This window comes from Parasteatoda tepidariorum, chromosome 1, assembly GCF_043381705.1.
Source record: "Parasteatoda tepidariorum isolate YZ-2023 chromosome 1, CAS_Ptep_4.0, whole genome shotgun sequence".
In the NCBI taxonomy this organism is placed as follows: domain Eukaryota; kingdom Metazoa; phylum Arthropoda; class Arachnida; order Araneae; family Theridiidae; genus Parasteatoda; species Parasteatoda tepidariorum.
The window spans coordinates 65,594,704-65,614,187 of record NC_092204.1 but is presented as its reverse complement, the minus strand read 5'-3'; the positions used below and the strand labels follow the sequence as shown (position 1 = coordinate 65,614,187).

Here is a 19,484-nt window from a genome sequence, read left to right as displayed (position 1 = left end):
TTTTCTGTACATTAAATTCAATTGTTCTGGCATTATTTACATTTAATGCATTACTTAAGCATTATTACATTTAAAGTATTTGTTCTAAAAAAAATCTTTAACTGTCTCATTTTATTGCACTCAGCTCTAACTATTTAATTAAAANCCATTTGAGAGGCACAGGGAACCGGTAAAATCCTTTCGTACCGCGCATTGACTCGCGTTTGCTTTGGTGCCTTTCATTTCTTGTGGTGCCTCTCATTTTTAAAGGCACATTAGTTATGTGCCTCTAACGCGAGAAAATAAAGGGTACATTTAGCTTGTGCCTTTTATTTAAGAGGTACAGTTTTTAGAGTGTACATTCAATTGTTCAATTGTTCTGACATTATTTACATTTAATGCATTACTTAAGCATTATTACATTTAAAGTATTTGTTCTAAAAAAAATCTTTAACTGTCTCATTTTATTGCACTCAGCTCTAACTATTTAATTAAAAAAAAAATTTTTTTTGAAGAAATATTGCAAACTTGGTGATAAAGTTAAAAGTCGAAAACCAAATTCGGATTTTTTTCTGAAATCTCATTTAGCTCCTCAGACGTACAAAATCTCTACACTTTTTAATGCAGAAAAGACCAGTTTGGCTGTATGTATCTTGTCATATAGACTTCTAAATCTCCTCAATCATCTGTGAGTTCCGATTATTTCGTCTTCTCGTCATTTCGTAGGTAAAATAATTTATTCTTGTATAAAAGTTGCTTTTATTGATTGTTTGTTGTGACATGTTTACGTTTTAATAAGATTTCCTGCTAGCTCTCATGTTTTGCGTTAGTGGAGCTGTCTGTATTATTGTTTTACGAAATTTTAAGCTAGACCGTATTTGAGAATACTGTATATGTGTTACTAAATGAAATATACTGGTCATAGTCTTAGGTTTTTTTCATAAAGAGAAACTTTCATCTCTCCGAAGCTCATTAAAACAAACTAAATGCAACTAGTTAGTCTAATGAAAGATGAATAATTTATAAGAAATAATTTCGCTGCAATATCTTTCTTACTAAATGCTTCATAGCATATATTAGTTTTTGTATGGTTCCACGTTATTATAATCGGTGTAAAAATAATACCTAAAGACTGCATAAATTTATTTATTTTTGATTGTAGCACAGCCTAATTAAATTATACGCTTTTTCTCAGCTCCTGAAATCTTGCATAATTTTTTTCTCTGATTTATTTTAGGAACGCAGAAAAGACAAACTCTACAAAAATTGCAATTATTATTATTTCTTTTCTATTCTGACGAAAATACTTCTTTTAGTTTATAAAATTCGAAATTTATATGAAACCATTAAGATTAAGTCTTAGAACGTGAAATTCTGATTATTAGATCAAAAATTTATTAGGCTGATTTTTTTCAAGCTTATTAGGGTGGCACAAATAAGATCTTAAATGCTTGCAAACTTTATTCACAACGCATGAATAATGGAACTGATCATAATTATAGGTTTGACGTTCAATACAGTTTTCATTCCGCTGTCTTTGTATTAGAATCTAGACCATTTTTTCCTCTTTATTTGCCTTTTTAGAACAAATATTAAGATCTCTTCACTTTTATTCTTATTACAGGAATAGGAACCAAATCAAGTTACTACTGCTAATCAAAATTTTATCTACCGAGGCTTAGTTACATAGCTTCATTCTACAATAAGATAAGCATGAAGGCAAAGAGAGTTAATACAGTCTTAACTATCTCTTTCTTATGTTTGTTGAACCCGTGGATGGTATTGTTGATTTGGAAAAAAATAGAATGCATTTTTTTAAGGATCACACATCATGCATGAAAATTCAATGTCTTTCATTTTTATCAAAAAAGCTCTTTCTAAATCTGATACTAATAATTTTTCAACATTTCCTTTTCTTTTTAATCTTACATCAAATCACATAGTTGGCCTGGAGACATTTTTCATGCGAATAAGACACTGGCAGTGTAGTTCACAGCAATTTTGAAACTTGTTTGGGACAGAAGGACGTTGCTCATCTTAACCGGAATGCACCTAGTTCATCTTCTACAATATACTTTTGAGTGTAGTGCTAAGTCATAAATAACAAACTTATAAGCGTGTGATTTCCAGCAGCCACGTAAAATTAGACTGTGATCCCCACCTGACTTATGCCTCACTTAACGCATCAAACATCGAATACACGGCAACCAAAACATTATCTAATATCATTCGAATGTATTAAATGAATAGAGACTATTTTACAAAATTTTGTGTTGCATGGGGGAAATTTTTTAATTTTCTTGCATTTTTCTAACTACTTGGTTAAGAGTACGTTTAACTTAGTGACCACTTCACTTTATTAACCACTTTATGGTGACATAATATGTCAAATATAAATTGTGGATGTGTTTCCTCTTTAAACGCATGTGTATTAAAGAAATTGCCATTGAGACAGAAGAAATTGCCCTCTACTGAAACTATTAAAAGTTTTCACTCATAGGAGCAAAGAAATGCGACTTCAGACTTGTACATTCTAGTTTAATAAATAAAACTAAAGAGAGTAGAAAGTAACTCTGTTTCAGCGAATTTTGATATTCTTTTTTCATTTATCTGCTCTTATTGTTTTCCAGAGTCATGCCCAAAACTTTTTATGGTTAGAGTTGAGTTGAACACCAATTGAACAATCAAACCGGTATTAAATATTTACGCACTAGCTAGCGAAACGTTGTTCATAACTAAGTTGATTAAAAATAAAAATTTGATAAGAATGTATCTTTAAATTTGAATATATCCTTAAAATTTGATAAAATTTAATATCAAAAAACTACATTACTTTCCAGCCTCCCTAGCAAAACACATAATTTCCGCTTTATTGAAACAACAAAATCTGTTTGAAGACACAAAACCAAATCTGTTTGAAGACACAAAACCAAATCTGTTTGAAGACACAAAACCAAGTCTGTTGAAACAACAAAACCAAATCTGTTGAAACAACAAAACCAAATCTGTTTGAAGACACAAAACCAAGCCTGTTGAAACAACAAAACCAAATCTGTTGAGACAACAAAATCTGTTAGATCAAACAAATAATGTCAAATATGCATGAGAAGGTTTTGAAAAAATTCCGAAAATGCAAACTAACTCAGTTGCGTTAAGACGGTACGATTCAGTGCTTTAAAGAAATTTAAACTAAATCACGCGAGCTTAGATGAAAAGCCACGATGTGACTCTCCTTTCATACTTTTATTTAAAAAAATTATCAACGCATTCTTAATGTTTGTAAATAAAAACGCTGCTTTAACTAGTATTTATTCCAGCATTTATCTGTTTTCTCAACCAAGAATTTAATAAAGCTACTTCTCTGATTCACGGAGATATTAAGGCCATTCTGGTAACATTTGACAGAAAGCACATCCCAAAACTTAATCCACTTACTCTTCTTAGATTTCCAAATAAAAGATGGTGAGCAGAAAAAATATGAAACAATACTCCATCGTAATGTTTCAAACAAATAAAACGCCTTTTCCAAAAGGGGTAAGTAAAAAAAGGGTAAAAATAGAGAAAATACACTTTCTGTCTTATCTTTTCTCTACGTGAATAGAGCTTTTTGCAGCAGGTGTAAGAGTCATAAAGAACAAGCCTACGATGATTTAGAAGGCCTCAAATAAAAGAAAAGGGACGAATCCTTTCATTTTGGCGGCATTCCGAGTGCAAGAGGTGATTTTCATTCCATCCCTAACCCCTCTCCTATTCTCTTTTACCCGATCTCTTTAGTTATAAATCAGTATGGCAACCTTTTTTTTCCTGTCTGTTAGCTTTATTTCAGAGCGATCGCCCTCTTTCCAGAAATATTGGACTTCGCGGTCCTAAATGGGTTGTTCGCCCCTTTTCTTCAAGTATTATGCTGGGTAGCGAGTGTGGGGCAAGTTGACTGCTCACAATTTACGTTATTTACGATACAGGGCTTACCCCTTTCCACCCGCATATCGACTTAGGGATATCAGGCACTGTAAGGGGGGGCAGGCAAACATTTTTGTGGCATTGGTTAACAGCGTACTTGCGTGTTTTACTGCCATAGTGAGGGGTGGATGGGGTGTGAGATGGTGTAACTCGTGATTTCCGGCATCTGTGGGTTATTGGGATGTTCATCAAGAATCGATGGTAAGAGTTTAGTCGAGAGTAAATAAGAGGATGTTTGGTACATATCTTACATTTTACCGCAGAAAAAAAAAGATTAACATCAGTTCAGAAAAAAAACCTCTATGAAACTTCGTTGGTTGTGACTTTGGGAACAATCATTACCCTTCTAATTAATCAAGAATTCTTGTTTTTTTAATTAACAGCGTGTTTGTGTATTGTTTTATATGTTATTTGAATAGGTCGTTCACTTACAATTTTGCTTTATTAATTGTAGCAAGAAATTTAAATCTATCGAAAATAAATCATCTTCATACAAGGTATCTAATCATTGAATTTTTAAATTTGTCACGTTTCAAGCAAAATGCCTTAGAAAAATCTTAATAATTTAGTGGTGAAATTAAATATCTAACTCCAAATTATATAAACGAACTGTTATCTCACAACAGCAATAGTTAAAAAACACACAGATATACGTAGGTTGGACTGATTCTCTGAATGACGCCATCGGACCAAAAGCGAATAGAGCTCACATGGGCTCCTGATGGTAAGAAGGTGATAACAACTAACCTGGTTCTAAATAATCTTAAGAGAAAGAAGTGATTTCAGATTGCCTAGATGGAGAAGGAGCCAGGGAAGCAGCACTCGGTCATCGGCAAAGTGCTTAGCCATATTTCAGTTCTTTATTGCTGTGATCATGTGGTAATCAGAAAGAACGAAACCCAGGAAATGGTTAAATACTTTCCATTTGAATTGGCGCAAAAAGATTTTGCTTTCACTGAGAGCTGTGTGGGTGAGTATTATCAAGCAGTGACAAATATCTAGCTCTAATACTTTTGTTTTCGCCTAATAAATTGCATTACTCATCGTATTTCGTTTTTGGTGGTATTTTCAACGCAAGGGCACATCTTATGATACTTTTATCTGCAAATGCGTGACAGTATGATATTTTCATTAGAAAAGCAGAAAGTTTACTGATTAAAAGATGGTTTGATATAACGAACAATGATTGTGCTTTGTCCACTCCTACCAGTGTACTCGTATTTAACAAGAATTTCTTTCTCTAGTTTGTAACCCTAAGCAAAAGGGGAAAAAATGTCAGAATTTTGAGTTCGACTAGGTAGCATGCTTTATTGAAAAATGTCAAAATTAAATTTTGTTTGATTTTAAACTAATCCTAAAATGAATAATGATTATTTCAATACCATGTAAACAAATTAATACTTATTTACTTACTACTGACATTTTTGTTATTTTACTTTCTATTCTTAATGTAACAGCGGAGCTTTAAGCTAGAAATTCTGGAATTTTTTTATTTAAACTGACGTGACATTTATTTGTGAGTTTTATAAATTGTTTAGCTTTGAACTACGTAATAACTTAAAATAATTTCTATTGATATATCCGACAAGATATTTTAAACATATGTAACAATGAAAAAATCCTCTTTTACGTCTCGAATCTCATCAGAAATCTTTAAATTTTGCCTACAGTTGAGTAGCAGAAGTGTATTAAACAAGCATGGTAACTTTACAATATAATTTCAATAATGATTCAGGAATTTGACGTTGTTCTAAAGTAGCATTTAAAGTTTCTTTTAGAAACAAAATGCTAATAATATCTCAATGACTTCAAATCAATCGCAAATCTCAAGCAGATAGAGTAAGATGATGTTTTCCATGAAAGGAAGCTTCTTATTAGTCTATTGCAATGATCAAAGAATGCAGGACAAAAAAGAGTTTTTTTTAATAAAAGTACTTTGATTCAATACTATATCACATGACATCGGTGGGACAGTAAATAGAGGAGAAAATTTCAGAACCTTTCTTCAAAAGGTTTTTCACAGCAATTTCGTTGAAAAGTAAGCATATTTGTGTTAATCATTTGGTAATAAATTCATTTCCTTCTTCAATTTATTTCTACTGTCTCATAGATCTGAAATAATTTGATTTACGTAATTTTTCACATTTTAAACTGTAAGAATGAGTTTTGCAGAGTAATTCTTAGATTTCTTCACACATTCCTCAGAAAGCGATTGACATCGGGCATTCAAAAATAAATCTGTCTTATGAGTTTTATTTTGTCTTCCCTTTTTAAAAATAAAGACACGCACAGAATAAAAATCTTCAGCTGAAAATCATTATTACTTTACTTTACTATAAATAAATACACAAATTAAATGTATAAAGACCTGTCTTGCACATTTATTCATCCACCCCGAATGCACTTAAGTCTCATTCTTCCACTTATTACTTGGCACGCTTGAAAAGCTTGAACCGGGACCATCAACTGTGCTTATTCAAAATAATTGAGTACCCTTTAATTCACGTTGAAGAACAATATTCAACGCAAAACGAGAGGTGGAAGAACTTTTAGGACCCTTTCACAATCCTTAACTCAAACTTCTTTACCATCCTTTTGCAAAGTATTGTACGGGTAGAAGTAACGTACCTTTTGAGTCGAGACCTCTCGTCGTAATTGCTACCAACTACAGAGAACTTCTCATTAGGGTGAATTAACAATTCTCAGAGCTCGTTTACTTTAAAAGACTATACGTCTTGAGCGAAGACGTCACGCATAAGTTCTTGGCTTGATTTTCACCTAATGATGAAGTTCTTTGTATTTAATTCACAGTAAAAAACTAAAGGAATATGAAATCAAAGATAAATGTAAATTGATTTTCCAGCTACGTATATTTTACTTTATTTGTAATATTTATAACAATCGTTCTTTGATAAGTATTAGAATACTGAGGTATCTTTGGCAGAAATAAGTTTGTAATTAAATTTTATGAGCAATGGCTTTTTAGTTGTGACGCAGACTTTCATTCGCGTGATTGGTGTGATTTTTTTTTCCTAGTTTGGAAACATAATGTTTAGTTTATTTTAAGTATGTTTCCTGGTATATTGTAAAAAAGTTTTTTAATGGATTGTCCCCAACAATTCATTGAATTGATTTTTGTTTCCAATTTTGCTTTTTTTTTTAGAGCGCTTTGCACTCTGATAGCATCATGCTCTATAAGTAATGTGACTTAAAAACCCGCAATCATTAGTTAGAATTAATTACTAATTAAATTACTGAACTTCATTTAAAACCCAATGACTCTCAAATACTACAATAAACTTTTGATCTAATGAACGAAATTTTATGTATTAAATTGCAAGTTCTGTGGTTTGAATTGCACACTTAAGATATGCTATACCATAGATGCTATGTTAGTTAGATAACATAAATTTGATCCAAAAGAAGCTTTATTTTTTACGAATAAGCATACTTTTTTTCGTATGAAGTTTAAACATACTTTCTTTACAATGAAATCTTATAGTTGCCCATTTATGTTTTTCTAGTAATTTTAATGCTTTCTATTACATAAAAGGTTGAGAAGCGTAGTGCTTTGTATTAGATTGCTTATTTCTATACTTACATTTGCATTCTTGTTCGGTTACAATTGTGTATTTATACGATTGTTTTATTGTTTGTTTGAACGTGTAGAGTTGTATTCGTATTTCTTTGAATTTGAAAAGTTGCATTCTTGTTTGTTTTTATTTCTATAGTTGTATTGTGCATTATTTTTATTTATATATTTCTATTATATTATTGTATTTGTACTTATTTCTTACTTATTATACTATTTTCCTTATGTTCGATTATTAAGTTTGTTTTGGTGCCATAGTAGTTTTTTTTAAATTCGATATTGCAATTGTAAGTAAAGCTTTATAAAGGTAAAATTACAATCAATACCCTGCAGCCGGGCAAAAAATTCAAAAAGCTTGGGGTTAGTGTCATTTTTTTTTACGAAGTGTAATTTTAATATATTGTTAAATTCAGTTTTTTTCATATCTGATTGCATATCTGTTGCATATCCCGAAGATCAGCTGGACTAAATCAGGTCCATGATGTTGTGTACCCTAAAAACGGATAGCAATATCAGAGGATCGTCCGTTATAACTTGACGGGTAAGCCCCAGGCAAGCAATCATGAGGCATGGGAACGCCTGTTCATTGTAGTACATGGTGCAGGTATCGAAGCACCTGGAACCACTTGAGTGTTTTAAAGATTTTAAGTGACCACTGAGAGAGAGAGAGTGAGGGTGGTCTGATCTAGTCGGCTGTAAACGAATGCCAGAGACCCTCCAGACTTATCACTCCTGTACCAGTGGTGTTCTGGTGGGACACGCCAAGAGTCTTTGAACCTAATTTTAACCATGAAAGAAGGTTCCATAAGAGTGAGAGGCATAGACAGGGCCTCCATCCCATTGGATTGCAAGTGTGATTTTAGGTATAGAACACAACTTATAGATTCCAACTAAATAGATAGTTAGGTAAATTCACCAGGTAATATCCACCAGGTAAATCCATCAATAGGTAAATTCCACCAGATCTCTTACTTTTCTTTTTTAGAAGTAAATGTTGTACAAATTAAAAAAGCTAATGAAAAGTTATTGAATTACTAAAGCTATTGTCTCAAAAAGAAATTGGGTGCAAAAGTTTCATAAAATTTACTTTAACAGTAAAATTTATTCTTAATTTAGGTTACTTCATTTTGCGACCATTAGAAAAATTTTGATAGTTGAATATTTGTTTAAATTGATTTGTTAGTTACTTGTTGGTTTAATTGAACTGATAACCTTCCTCCAGTTAAGCAAAGTTGCTTTTTTGGAATAAAAGAAATTAATTTACTTTAAACATTTAAAATAATTGCAATAGTAAATCTATCAAATACACCTATTTAATATTTTTTTTTAATTCAGAAGCACAAATCTTGCTTAATCTTAACAAGAAAAATGTTAGGCTGCTTAAGTTTTAAAAACCAATTTATTGGGCAAAAAACTAACATTATTTTCATCTTGTTTTCTATGTTTTTTTTTTTACATACACGTTTAAAAACAATAAAAACATAAATTTATGTGCAAAATATCACGTTGAGATTGGGATAACGCTTAACAAATCTCATTTCTCAAACATCAAAGAAATATTTAGAAGTACGAAAAAAGAGTAAACAAATAAAATTCACTGACTCAACGCCTACTAGTATTGGAATTATGTTGATGTTGACACCTCGCTTGCGGGCTTTCGAACAATTTTGAATTCTATTGCTTGCAAAGACTTAAATTTTGTTCCCCCCACCGCAGACGACATTTTTGGAAGGATGAGAATTTATACCGCAGAAAAACGAATAACGGGAGGAAGAAGACGCTGAAAGTTGTAGGAATGGCAGAGCGGGGTGCATTTTTCAGAGGTGTACACGAATATCACATGAATTTTACAGAACGGGAAAGTGAGGTTAAATTGAATAAAGCGCGCCATTTTGTGTTTCTTTTACATAAATCGATAGATAAGACCGATCTGGCTTATTTCTTTTTTTTTATTACTATTATTCTTTCATGCCAGTGGCAACGGCAGGTGCTCCACTATTGATTGTTTTTAAGAACATGGAAATTTTCTTTATCTAGTTCTGCAAGAGATTTCTTTTTCCGATGCAGAGACAAAGTTTCTCGAAAGTGGCCTTCGGTGCTTTATGAATTTACGATTAAAAGATTTTTTACGCCACCCAAGAGTTTGTAAGGGATTTTAAAGGAGTTAAAGATACTTAAAAATTACGATAAAAATATAAATCCAGCTCGATGTATGTTAATATTTTAAAATAAATTTAAATTGAAGTAGACATTGTATAAAGAGCAACAGGAGCACTTATATAATGTCAGTTTAAGTATTGCTACAAATGTTAGATGAACAAAGCATTACACTGAAATTAAAAAAAAAAAAATTGGAAAATTTTAACAATATTTCTTTTAATTTTCAGTTTTTATGCTTTTCTTAATTTTGCAAAGTTATCGAGTCAATAACGATTATTATATAAATTTTATAGAAGTTAAATTTTTTAAATAAATAATATAATGCTTTGGAACATTAAATATTAATTTTGAATAAATATTAAAAATAAATAGGATCAAAATTAATTTTTATTTAGTATAGCATCAAAAAAAATTAATTACTATCCACATTAAATTTTAAGAAAATCTAATTGTTTATGCTTGAAAGCTAAAATTAACACAACTGAATAAAAATATTAATATTTTTCCTGAATGTATGGGAGTAATTTCTTTTATAGCGAGAAAAAATTTAAAATCAATAAATATTTAAAATATAGTTTGAAAATAACATCCAAAATATAAATGGACAGCCATGATTTTTTTTAAATATTTAAGGTTGCAGAACAGGACATTGATTTAATTTGAATATGGTAGGTCAGAAACAAAAAAAAGCTGTTGATCATTAATGTTGAGGTATTCAAGTGGTTTCTATAAAAAATTTATATTTTGAAAGAAGAGTTGTACCTACTAAGGTGTAACTTATAATTATATATTTTCAGTCTTGCATTATTCTGTAGGCATAGTTTGAAATTTAAAGAAAAAAAACATTATTATTAAGTGTTTTATTATTGACTACAAAAACTATTACTTTATTTCCTTACTAAATTCAGAAACTCTTCATTACAAAACATAAAAATTTTCACCAACTTCGATATTTTTTTTAAATAACATTTCATGAATGATTTTATTATTACTATTTGCTTTTCATTAATTTGCTAAAACTATTCACCCTCTAAACTATATTAACTACTAAAATTTTCAGTACATAATTTTAAAAATTTTCTTTTTCAAAATTTAATTTGAAATGATTAACTGCACACACACACAAAAATGATTTGTGAAAGATCGAAACAAATGTAATTAGCATATTGTAAGAAAACTTTGCATACTATGATTACAAATTGTTTAGCACTGCGCATTTTCTTTTAGGAAAAATACAACTATTTCGTAAATTTTTAGGAGTTATAGAGTGACCGATACAAATTACGTGTGCTTATAATTAGTTATCATTTAATTAAGAAACATTGTGAATCATTTCCCAGAAATTTAGAACACATTTCTTTAAATAAAAGTTTCTTTCTTTAGCCTTTAAAAGTATGAATTTTCATCTGTCATAAATAATTAATGCAATCAATTGGAAAATGGGTGCAGTCAATGGAAAAATAAAAACAAAATAAAAAAAGTTGAAAAAAACTACAAAACATATTTTTTTAATTTAAGAAAAAATCATATTGGTGCATTTCTACATTATTATGAACAATTACTCCTTGAATTCTAAAAATCTTTTGCGTGTAATAATGTAATGTTTTCAAATATAAGTACTTTTTAAATATATAATTGTAATTCATAATCCCCTCCAAAAAAGAAATTGTGCTAAGATAGCACACCAACAATATAAAGTGCCACAGATAAAGAAATAAAATGTCAAAGACTATAGTTGCGTTTGAGAATGAGAAAATAAATTTGGAAAAATTAAAACTAAAATAGAATTGGTTGCTGAATAAAGAAATATGAGGATTTAAACATACAATGCAAATCCACAATGCTATGCATCACAAAGGGTTAATAGATTTCGTACCATCAATACATCGTTAATAAATCAAATAAAACATTTCCGATTAAGAAAAATTTATATTTTGTGCTTAATGTTTCTCAAAAATCAAATGATTTATCACTAGAAAAATGCGGTGCATACGTCATTATTTTCGACTAAAAGGAATTGATAAAAATAAAACAATATGTGATTCTTAACAAGAATTTATTTCAACTTTACCTTAATTCAAAGATAAAAAAAAATATCTCTTTAAAAAACATCATGAAAGTGAAGTAATTCGTAACACTTAAAACATACATTTTTCCAACAACGAAAGAACAAAAGAGTGATTCGTGGAAAATATGTCAGCTGCTGCTCTAACTCCCTTTGTATTTGCTTTGAAACATATTTTTAAACTTAAAAGTGGGCAAAACATAATTGCATTTAAAATCCAGCCAGACTCATTTTTCAAAAGAAGCCCTGGCAATTTCAAGTTTTAAAGCCGGAAAAAAAAGGAAAAGAGGGAAAAATGAAAAGAAATTACCCTTAAATTCATGAGGCAGAAAAGAGCGGGGTTTTGCCTCTTTTAAGCTGGGCTAACGATTATACACAATCGCTTTTGGAAAAATAACTGTTTTGTTGGAAGCTGTTTGCGTCTGAAAATGAAATTTGCAGCCTTTTAGAAATAGTGAGAGATCATGATTAATAGTTTTAATACGTCAAAGAAAAATGTGTTTGCAATGTTAAGAATGATACTAAAGCGACTTTGCCTTAAATGTTTTTGATAGCATTGCTTCAGCAATTTTTTAAAGAAACTGTTTCGCTCTACAGATTTCAGTTTGATACAATTGATAAATTGATGAGAATGATTCGATGGAATTCCGTGACAATTTGAATGTTTTTTTTTAAAAAGACTTAAATGTTGTTACGATTTTTATAAAAATTTTAAAAATGTTCAATCAATTTACAATTTACAAATTGTTAAAAAGAGAAGCAATAAAACTTGCTATGTAAAGAAAGATAAGAACGTGACCTAATTAAATGTTTTTGAAAACATTAATTTAGAAATTATTTTAAATTGTTTGAATCATTCTATAAACTGAGCATTTTTTAAATGCATGACTTGGTGATTAACCCTTTGACAATGAATTTTTATTCAACATATTTTTCATACTTTTTGATTGTTTTGTCTTAATTTAGGTGCAAATAAGTGAGAAATATTATATTTAGCATATTAATAATTTATGGGTATGAAATACAGCATGAACACTGGTGTTTTTCTGCGTTAAAGCTCAAGTCTCTCAAGCACAGCTCACTTCCAAATAATAATTTTTCGAGTTTGTTCTTATTTACAATTATTTAAATTCTGAGAGAAGAAGTCTTTCATCTTTGAAACTTCTATCATTAACAAAATTAATTGTTGATAAATTTTTAAATATGAATGAAAAAAAAATCGAACCAATTTTTTTGGATTTTATACTTTAATACAAATATAATTCTGATAAACTAACAGATTTTTCAGTAATTATTCGACTCTTTTTAATAATTAAAAAAATACCAAATTATATTATTTCTTATAATTAGAGCGTCAGAAAAAAAATATGAAATGAACACCTGTGTCCCACCTCGTCATAGGGTTAACAGATTTTTTAGTAATTATTAGACTCTTTTTAATAATTAAAAAAAATACCAAAATATATATTTTTTATAATTAGAGCGTCATTAAAAAAGATAAAATGGACACCGGTGTCCCATCTGAGTCATAGGGTTAACGTAAGCAGTCTTGTTTCGAAGAACAGGGTTTGAATCTTGGAGGAATAGTGAAAAGTATAATTTTAAGATTTATTTTTTAATCATTAATTGTAAATTTGAGTATGTTAAGTCATCAAATTTGATCGTTATTTTCGAATATGGCTTTTCATCTAATAGATTATTCTTGTCACTTATAGGTTATATCACTTTTACGTCATAGTACTTGAAGCCATTTGAAATTTATGAAATATTTCATAAATGAAGTCTTTAAAAATTTTGTTAAGAAGCATTAATGTTTTTTCATTAAATTTAAATTTATCTATAAATTTAGAAAGAAAAAATTAAGGTAGGGGAAAAAAAGTGTTAAAATTTTTAAGGCAGAATAAATAAAAAATTACAAACATTGTTTAAAAAATTATCATTAATTTTATTACATCAAAGAAAACTATCTCTGCAAACTTTAAAAAAAACTATACTTAAATGATTTTTAATTCATTCTTTTTACCTTTATTTCGAAAAACTTATAAGTAACTTATTTCAGCCTAAAGTTTTTAATTTCTACATCTGCTTAGCGAGTAATAAAATTATAATGTAATTCCCCAGTTACTTTAACATTCAATAAGCATTATTTTTCTGCATAAATTAATGTAAATATTATATGATAGATTGTTCTTTATGTACATTTAACAAAATGTTAAAAGTAAAGAGAAAGACATTCCCTCGACAGCCCGTTGTTTGCCGGGGGGGGGGTCATTGATGTTAGGCCTCCACAATTTAGCAGGGTTCGCTGATTTAAATCAGCTTGATTTAAATCACGATTTAAATCATGATTTAAATCAAATGATTTTTTTAAAAAAATCATTGATTTAAATCAACTAATTTTTTTATCGATATATATATTGATTTTGAAAGTTAAAAAACAGTGTTTTAAATTTTTGATACTTTTATTATTTTCTTTTCTTAGAATTAAAATTTAATTTAAATAAATTGCTGCATTAATTAATTTTAGTTAACGAAATTACTTTCTTTCTTGGTGTGTATTAAATTCTAACGCATTTGAAATTACATTTTTAAAAATCTTTTGATTCTTGAGATTGAAAGTACAGATTAAAGTAAACATTTAATGCTGTCTTAATATAGACTTGCAGACTGTAGAAAGTAATTACTAAACATGAATTTTTTTCAAAAAATAATCCAAATAATGTTAATAAAATTCTACCTTTTGAATGAAAAAGCGTGAATAAAATCTACATCATATTTTATTGGTGGAAAATGTATATTTCTGAAGCTTGAGGTTATATTAGAAAGAAATTACCCTAATATGCCAAAAACAGAAAAAGAAAAAAAAAGGGCTGATGAATTCAGATGTTTTTTTTCCTAATATAGTCTCATTCTTCCCTTTCAAACTCTTTCAAAGTCTATTTGATGCAGTAGGGTTATTAACTGGTATTTTTTTCTCATAATATGTTTACAGTATCTTTGACATTATCTGATTTTCTATGAAGAAATTTTGTGAAAAAAAATTCCAATGAGTACATAGATTTTCTAATTTTTTTTTAAAGCTTAACTTATCTATTTTGATATAGAATTAAAAATGAATATTTTAATATAAAAATATATAGATTAAATATTTATTTATTTTTTGATGAATGACTACATTTATAAACACAGTCTGCTACATTTATTTTGTCATTTTAAAAATCAAGAGAAAAAAAAAAGAAATCACAATTTTAAATTAAAGTTATGGTTTGCTAACTGAAACTTTTTTTTAATAGTTAAAGTACAGGGATCTGTCCAAGCCAAATTTACTACCGTTTAATGGTACCTTTACGAATTCAACTTTAGGAAAAATGATAGAATAATCACACAAAATACTTTTTCTTGAAATTTTATTTTTTGTCTCGTAAGAAACGATAAATCGATATTTTTACTATATTTGTGTTGATTCTATAATATAATTTTTAATTTTCACAAAATAGGTACCTCTCAGAAAAACCCAGACAGACCCCTGAAGTATTCTTTAAATTCTCTATTTCATCTAGTCTTTAAATTTTAATCATGCATTTGTTTCAAAATGGTGGCTATGCATTCAAAGCCATGTATTATAATGAAAAATTATTTTAGTTAGAGCTTCTAAAATATTGTTACAATATAGTTTTAATATTAAGTTAATTTGATTAAATATTTATAATTTTTTTTAATCATAAATTAAAGTTCTTACAGTAAATTTAAATAAAAATCAAAAAAATCTGATTTAAATCAAAAAAATCCGATTTAAATCAAAAAAATCTGATTCTTTTGATTTTTTTTAAAAAAATCAAAAAAATCACGAACCCTGCAATTTAGTGACCAGTGGTAATTTAAAAGTGGCAAAGCTTAAACTGACGATTGGCAATGTTTATTACGGCTTTATGTTAAATATTATTTGTAACATTTCTCAGGCATTTGAAGTAAAGATTTTGAGTCTGAAAGTTATGATAAATTGATTATGACGCTTGAATATTCCGTGACAACTTTATAATTTTAAAGTAATTTTATAAACTATTAAGTTTTTCCTGTGCATGTTTATAGATTTTAAAATTATTTCGATTAGTTCATATTTGCAATGGTAGTTTCCTCATTTTATGCTTTATTTTATAGATATTTGAAAGAAAATGAAAAAAAAATCATCGCAATTAAATAGTTAATCAGAATGTTTGGAAATTTTTTAAGAAAGCTTAAATATTTTATTGATATAAATGCTAAGTTTTTCAAAAAATTACATAATTAATAAATAAAATTACAATTGAAAAAAAATGAATTAAAAGTTTAATTTTGTATCCCCGAAACATTATTTTCCAACATATAAGTAGTATAATATTTATTAAATTCTACTAAGTAATTTTCTGACAATAATTATTGGAATAAATAATATTAAAATAAAAAGTTACTGATTACTTGATCTTATCGAAGAACTTTTTAATTATACTTCATTTTACGCTTATAATTTGATTCAGACCAACTTACGTACTAGATGTAAAAGTTTTATAAATATATATCTTCTTAGTTAATTTAAAATTTAAAAAAAATTATATTAACAATTTCTAGTATTTTTAAACTATTTTACTTTTTTTTATAATACCTTATGCAGAGCAACAAGTTGTAGAACTTTGAAAATAAATTTTACGGCAAAAGTTTTGAATTAAATATTTCTCTTGCAGAATTATGCAATGTAAAAAGGGCCTACTCAACTTTTTAAAAAACTTTTTTTACACTGCAATAACGATATGTTTTTTTTTCTCCAATGCCCACCTGTGTTAACATCCTTCAATTCAGGCATATACAGGGCGATTTTGTTGGCCTCTCTTTCATAGGCACCGTATTAGGTGGGCCAACGTCGCTCCCACAGTGAGGATAGATAGTACAAAGAAGGAAAGAACATCCATGCCTTGCCCGGGATTCGAATCCAGAAGCTTTCTGTTGCAAGGACAGTTCCCTATCCCCTACACAGGCCATACGAAATAAGCCAGGCTCTATGCACCAGACTCTTAATTTATGCATGAAATGCATGTTAATGATGATTTTCTGAATTGATTATATAAGTTTTTTTAGGCAGAATAAAGGGAATAACAAAATTAAATAAATAATTAATTTTTAAAACCCATGGTTATAAAACAGGTTTCACAAAAGCCCGAATTCCTAAATAATACATTTAATGATTTCATGTATGATGGAAATATAGTCCATTTTTATGAGCAAGACAATTTTTAAACCTTCAAGCAAAAATATAATAAGTGGAATTTTTGAATAATGAAATAATGCATTTTTAGACAAATTCTAGAAGCACTAACCTGATATTCCTTCATACGTCCACCATTCTTCCCAACTTCCATCTGTGCCTATAAAAATAAGCATAACTATAGTATAATACAATGTGCAATAATCATTTAATGTTCAAACATCACTGTGCTAAAAAAATACAAATTTATTTAAAAAAAGTTTCAAAAGCGGAATTAATTTCGGATAAAGAACAAGAACTAAAGACTCTTGTTGAGCCTCAAATAGTTGGTGCACATATACTGTTAAGTTATAGTATGGTTAATAATGTTAAACCATACAATCATTAAGATTGTCGCAACCCTAATATAATAATATAGTGCTGGATCGAACCATAACATAGTACATTTTAAACAAATTAGCTTCACTAAATTATGGTATAACTTACACGGAAATATGGATTCATTTAATACCTCATAGTAACGGCCAGGGTAACCTGGTTGGTAAGGCACTGGGCTCATGTCCAAGAGGTCGTGGGTTCGTTCTCCGCCAGCCGAAGGCTTCCCGTGTGGTAAATGGTGACTGATGCACGTTAAATCAGTCGAGTCACAAAGTCCTCCATGCTCCCAAAATATGAGAGTACTTATTCAGGAGTTTCCTCGTCTTCTGATGATTTTACCCGTTTAATATTTAGAGTTAAAGTTTTTGAATTGTATCAACTTCTATTTAGCTTATCAAAAGCTTACCAAAAAATGTAATTATATATATTACATAATATGAATTGTATACTATTATTAGTTTATCATAACTTAGCAATTTTAAAAATTAAAATCATAAAAATGCATCTAAAATTAATCCATTACATATATATATAGATTATATGACAAACCTAATTAAAATACTCAAATTAAATAAAATTCTAAAGCTAAATAATCTATATATGCCTCGGTATTTACAAAAGAAACGAAACTATTTAGTTAATAAATCTGAAACTTAGACATATATTTTGTAGTCATGCAGAAAATATAGTTTAAGGGAAAAATCTTTATATTTAATTTAATTAAAAATTTTAATTGGAATTTCCTTTTTTTTGCTGGAAATTGTGTTAATATTTATTCCTTTTAAGTTTTGTTATCTGCAGTATTTTAAATACTTCCATTACAAAATTTCCAACTACTTCATCAAAAAATGTATTATTTAAAAAAATAAATTAGCAAAATAATAATCAATTGGAATTTTGACAGAGAAATTTAATCTGAGTTTTATTAACACTTTAAGCTTTTTCAAATAGTTTGTATTATGTTAGTTTGAATTCAAAGAAATTAAAAATGAAATTTAATTAAATATTTTAAATCTTTTTACTAAGCTCTTATATTTAAGAAAGAATATTCCTTTGAAATTGACATATAAACTTATTAAAACATTTTTTTTTGAATGACATTAAAATATTCTTAAGAATAATTAAAAGATTTGACAGAAACAAACTTTTTGAGGTTTTGATATTAAATAAAAGGCTTTTAATTTAGAATATAAAATTTAAACAGAAAAAAAATTAAGTTGCGCTTTATGAGTTGAAACTGTGCGTATTTTTATAAAGACTCTATTCTTTTCATTTTTTAAATAATTATGTTTGGCAGCTTTATCTTCTATTTAAAATTGCGTACAAAGTGGTGCAGGGAAATCGGACTTTTTAAACGTTAGTACAGTTAGCACTGCAGCATCAGCAGCTTTTTGGATTCGATATATAAGTTTTGGAATGCGTTGCTATTTATCAATCAATTCGAGTTTTGGCAGAGTGAAATACTTCCTTGTGGCAGAGCATTAGGTTCAACGTCATAATTGCGAACAAAAACTATCTGCTAGGATCTGTCCCATAGTCTTGCGATAGTACAAGGTGGATGCGTGATTTTGAAGAAGCTGGTTCATTCTGAAAAAAAAATCTGACTCTTAACATTGAAAATATAGGATTTCAACAAGACCGAGCCCCATCGCACAATAGCCGATAATCAATACCAGCTGTTATCAAGTTGTTTGAAATGAGTGTCATTTCACGTAACAATGACATACCCAGTCCTTCAACTATTAATCTTAAGGTCTACAGTTTCTACCTGTTAGCATATATCTAAAATGCAATGCTTTCCATACATCCTGTGAGTTGAAACATTTTTTTTTATTTTCAACGGTGAGGCAAAAAGTGAAGAAAAGCGTTTAAATATATATGGGTCATTCTCACAAAAACAGTCATTTTCATGTCCCCAGTATATTTTATGTTTGTTTTACAACTTACGAAAAAAAATTTTCAGGGAAAGTGTCCTTCAGAATGCAAGCTAACAAAAGAATAAAAATAAAATTATCAATTTTTATTTTTTATTTATTTTAGGTAATTAAAATATACCAATATGTCATTCCCTCACTTGTCCCCACTGCTGATTTAAAAAAAGAAAAAAATTGTTT

The 19,484-nt window shown here is 28.7% G+C and overlaps 1 protein-coding gene across 8 annotated transcripts in view; it reads right to left on the bottom strand.

Annotated features, from left to right (window-relative positions):
- LOC107452018 (carbonic anhydrase-related protein 10-like) overlaps nucleotides 1–19,484 on the bottom strand; it is a 482,641-nt gene that overhangs the window by 353,033 nt on the left and 110,124 nt on the right. For all 8 annotated transcript variants that reach the window (XR_011636879.1, XR_001585143.4, XR_011636876.1 and 5 more), the window contains exon 2: nucleotides 17,105–17,152. Coding sequence is in view for 5 of the 8 variants with exons in the window: in XM_016068291.4 (XP_015923777.2) it covers nucleotides 17,105–17,152 (48 nt within the window). In the remaining 3 variants the exon portion in view is untranslated. The remainder of the gene's footprint in view (nucleotides 1–17,104; nucleotides 17,153–19,484) is intronic.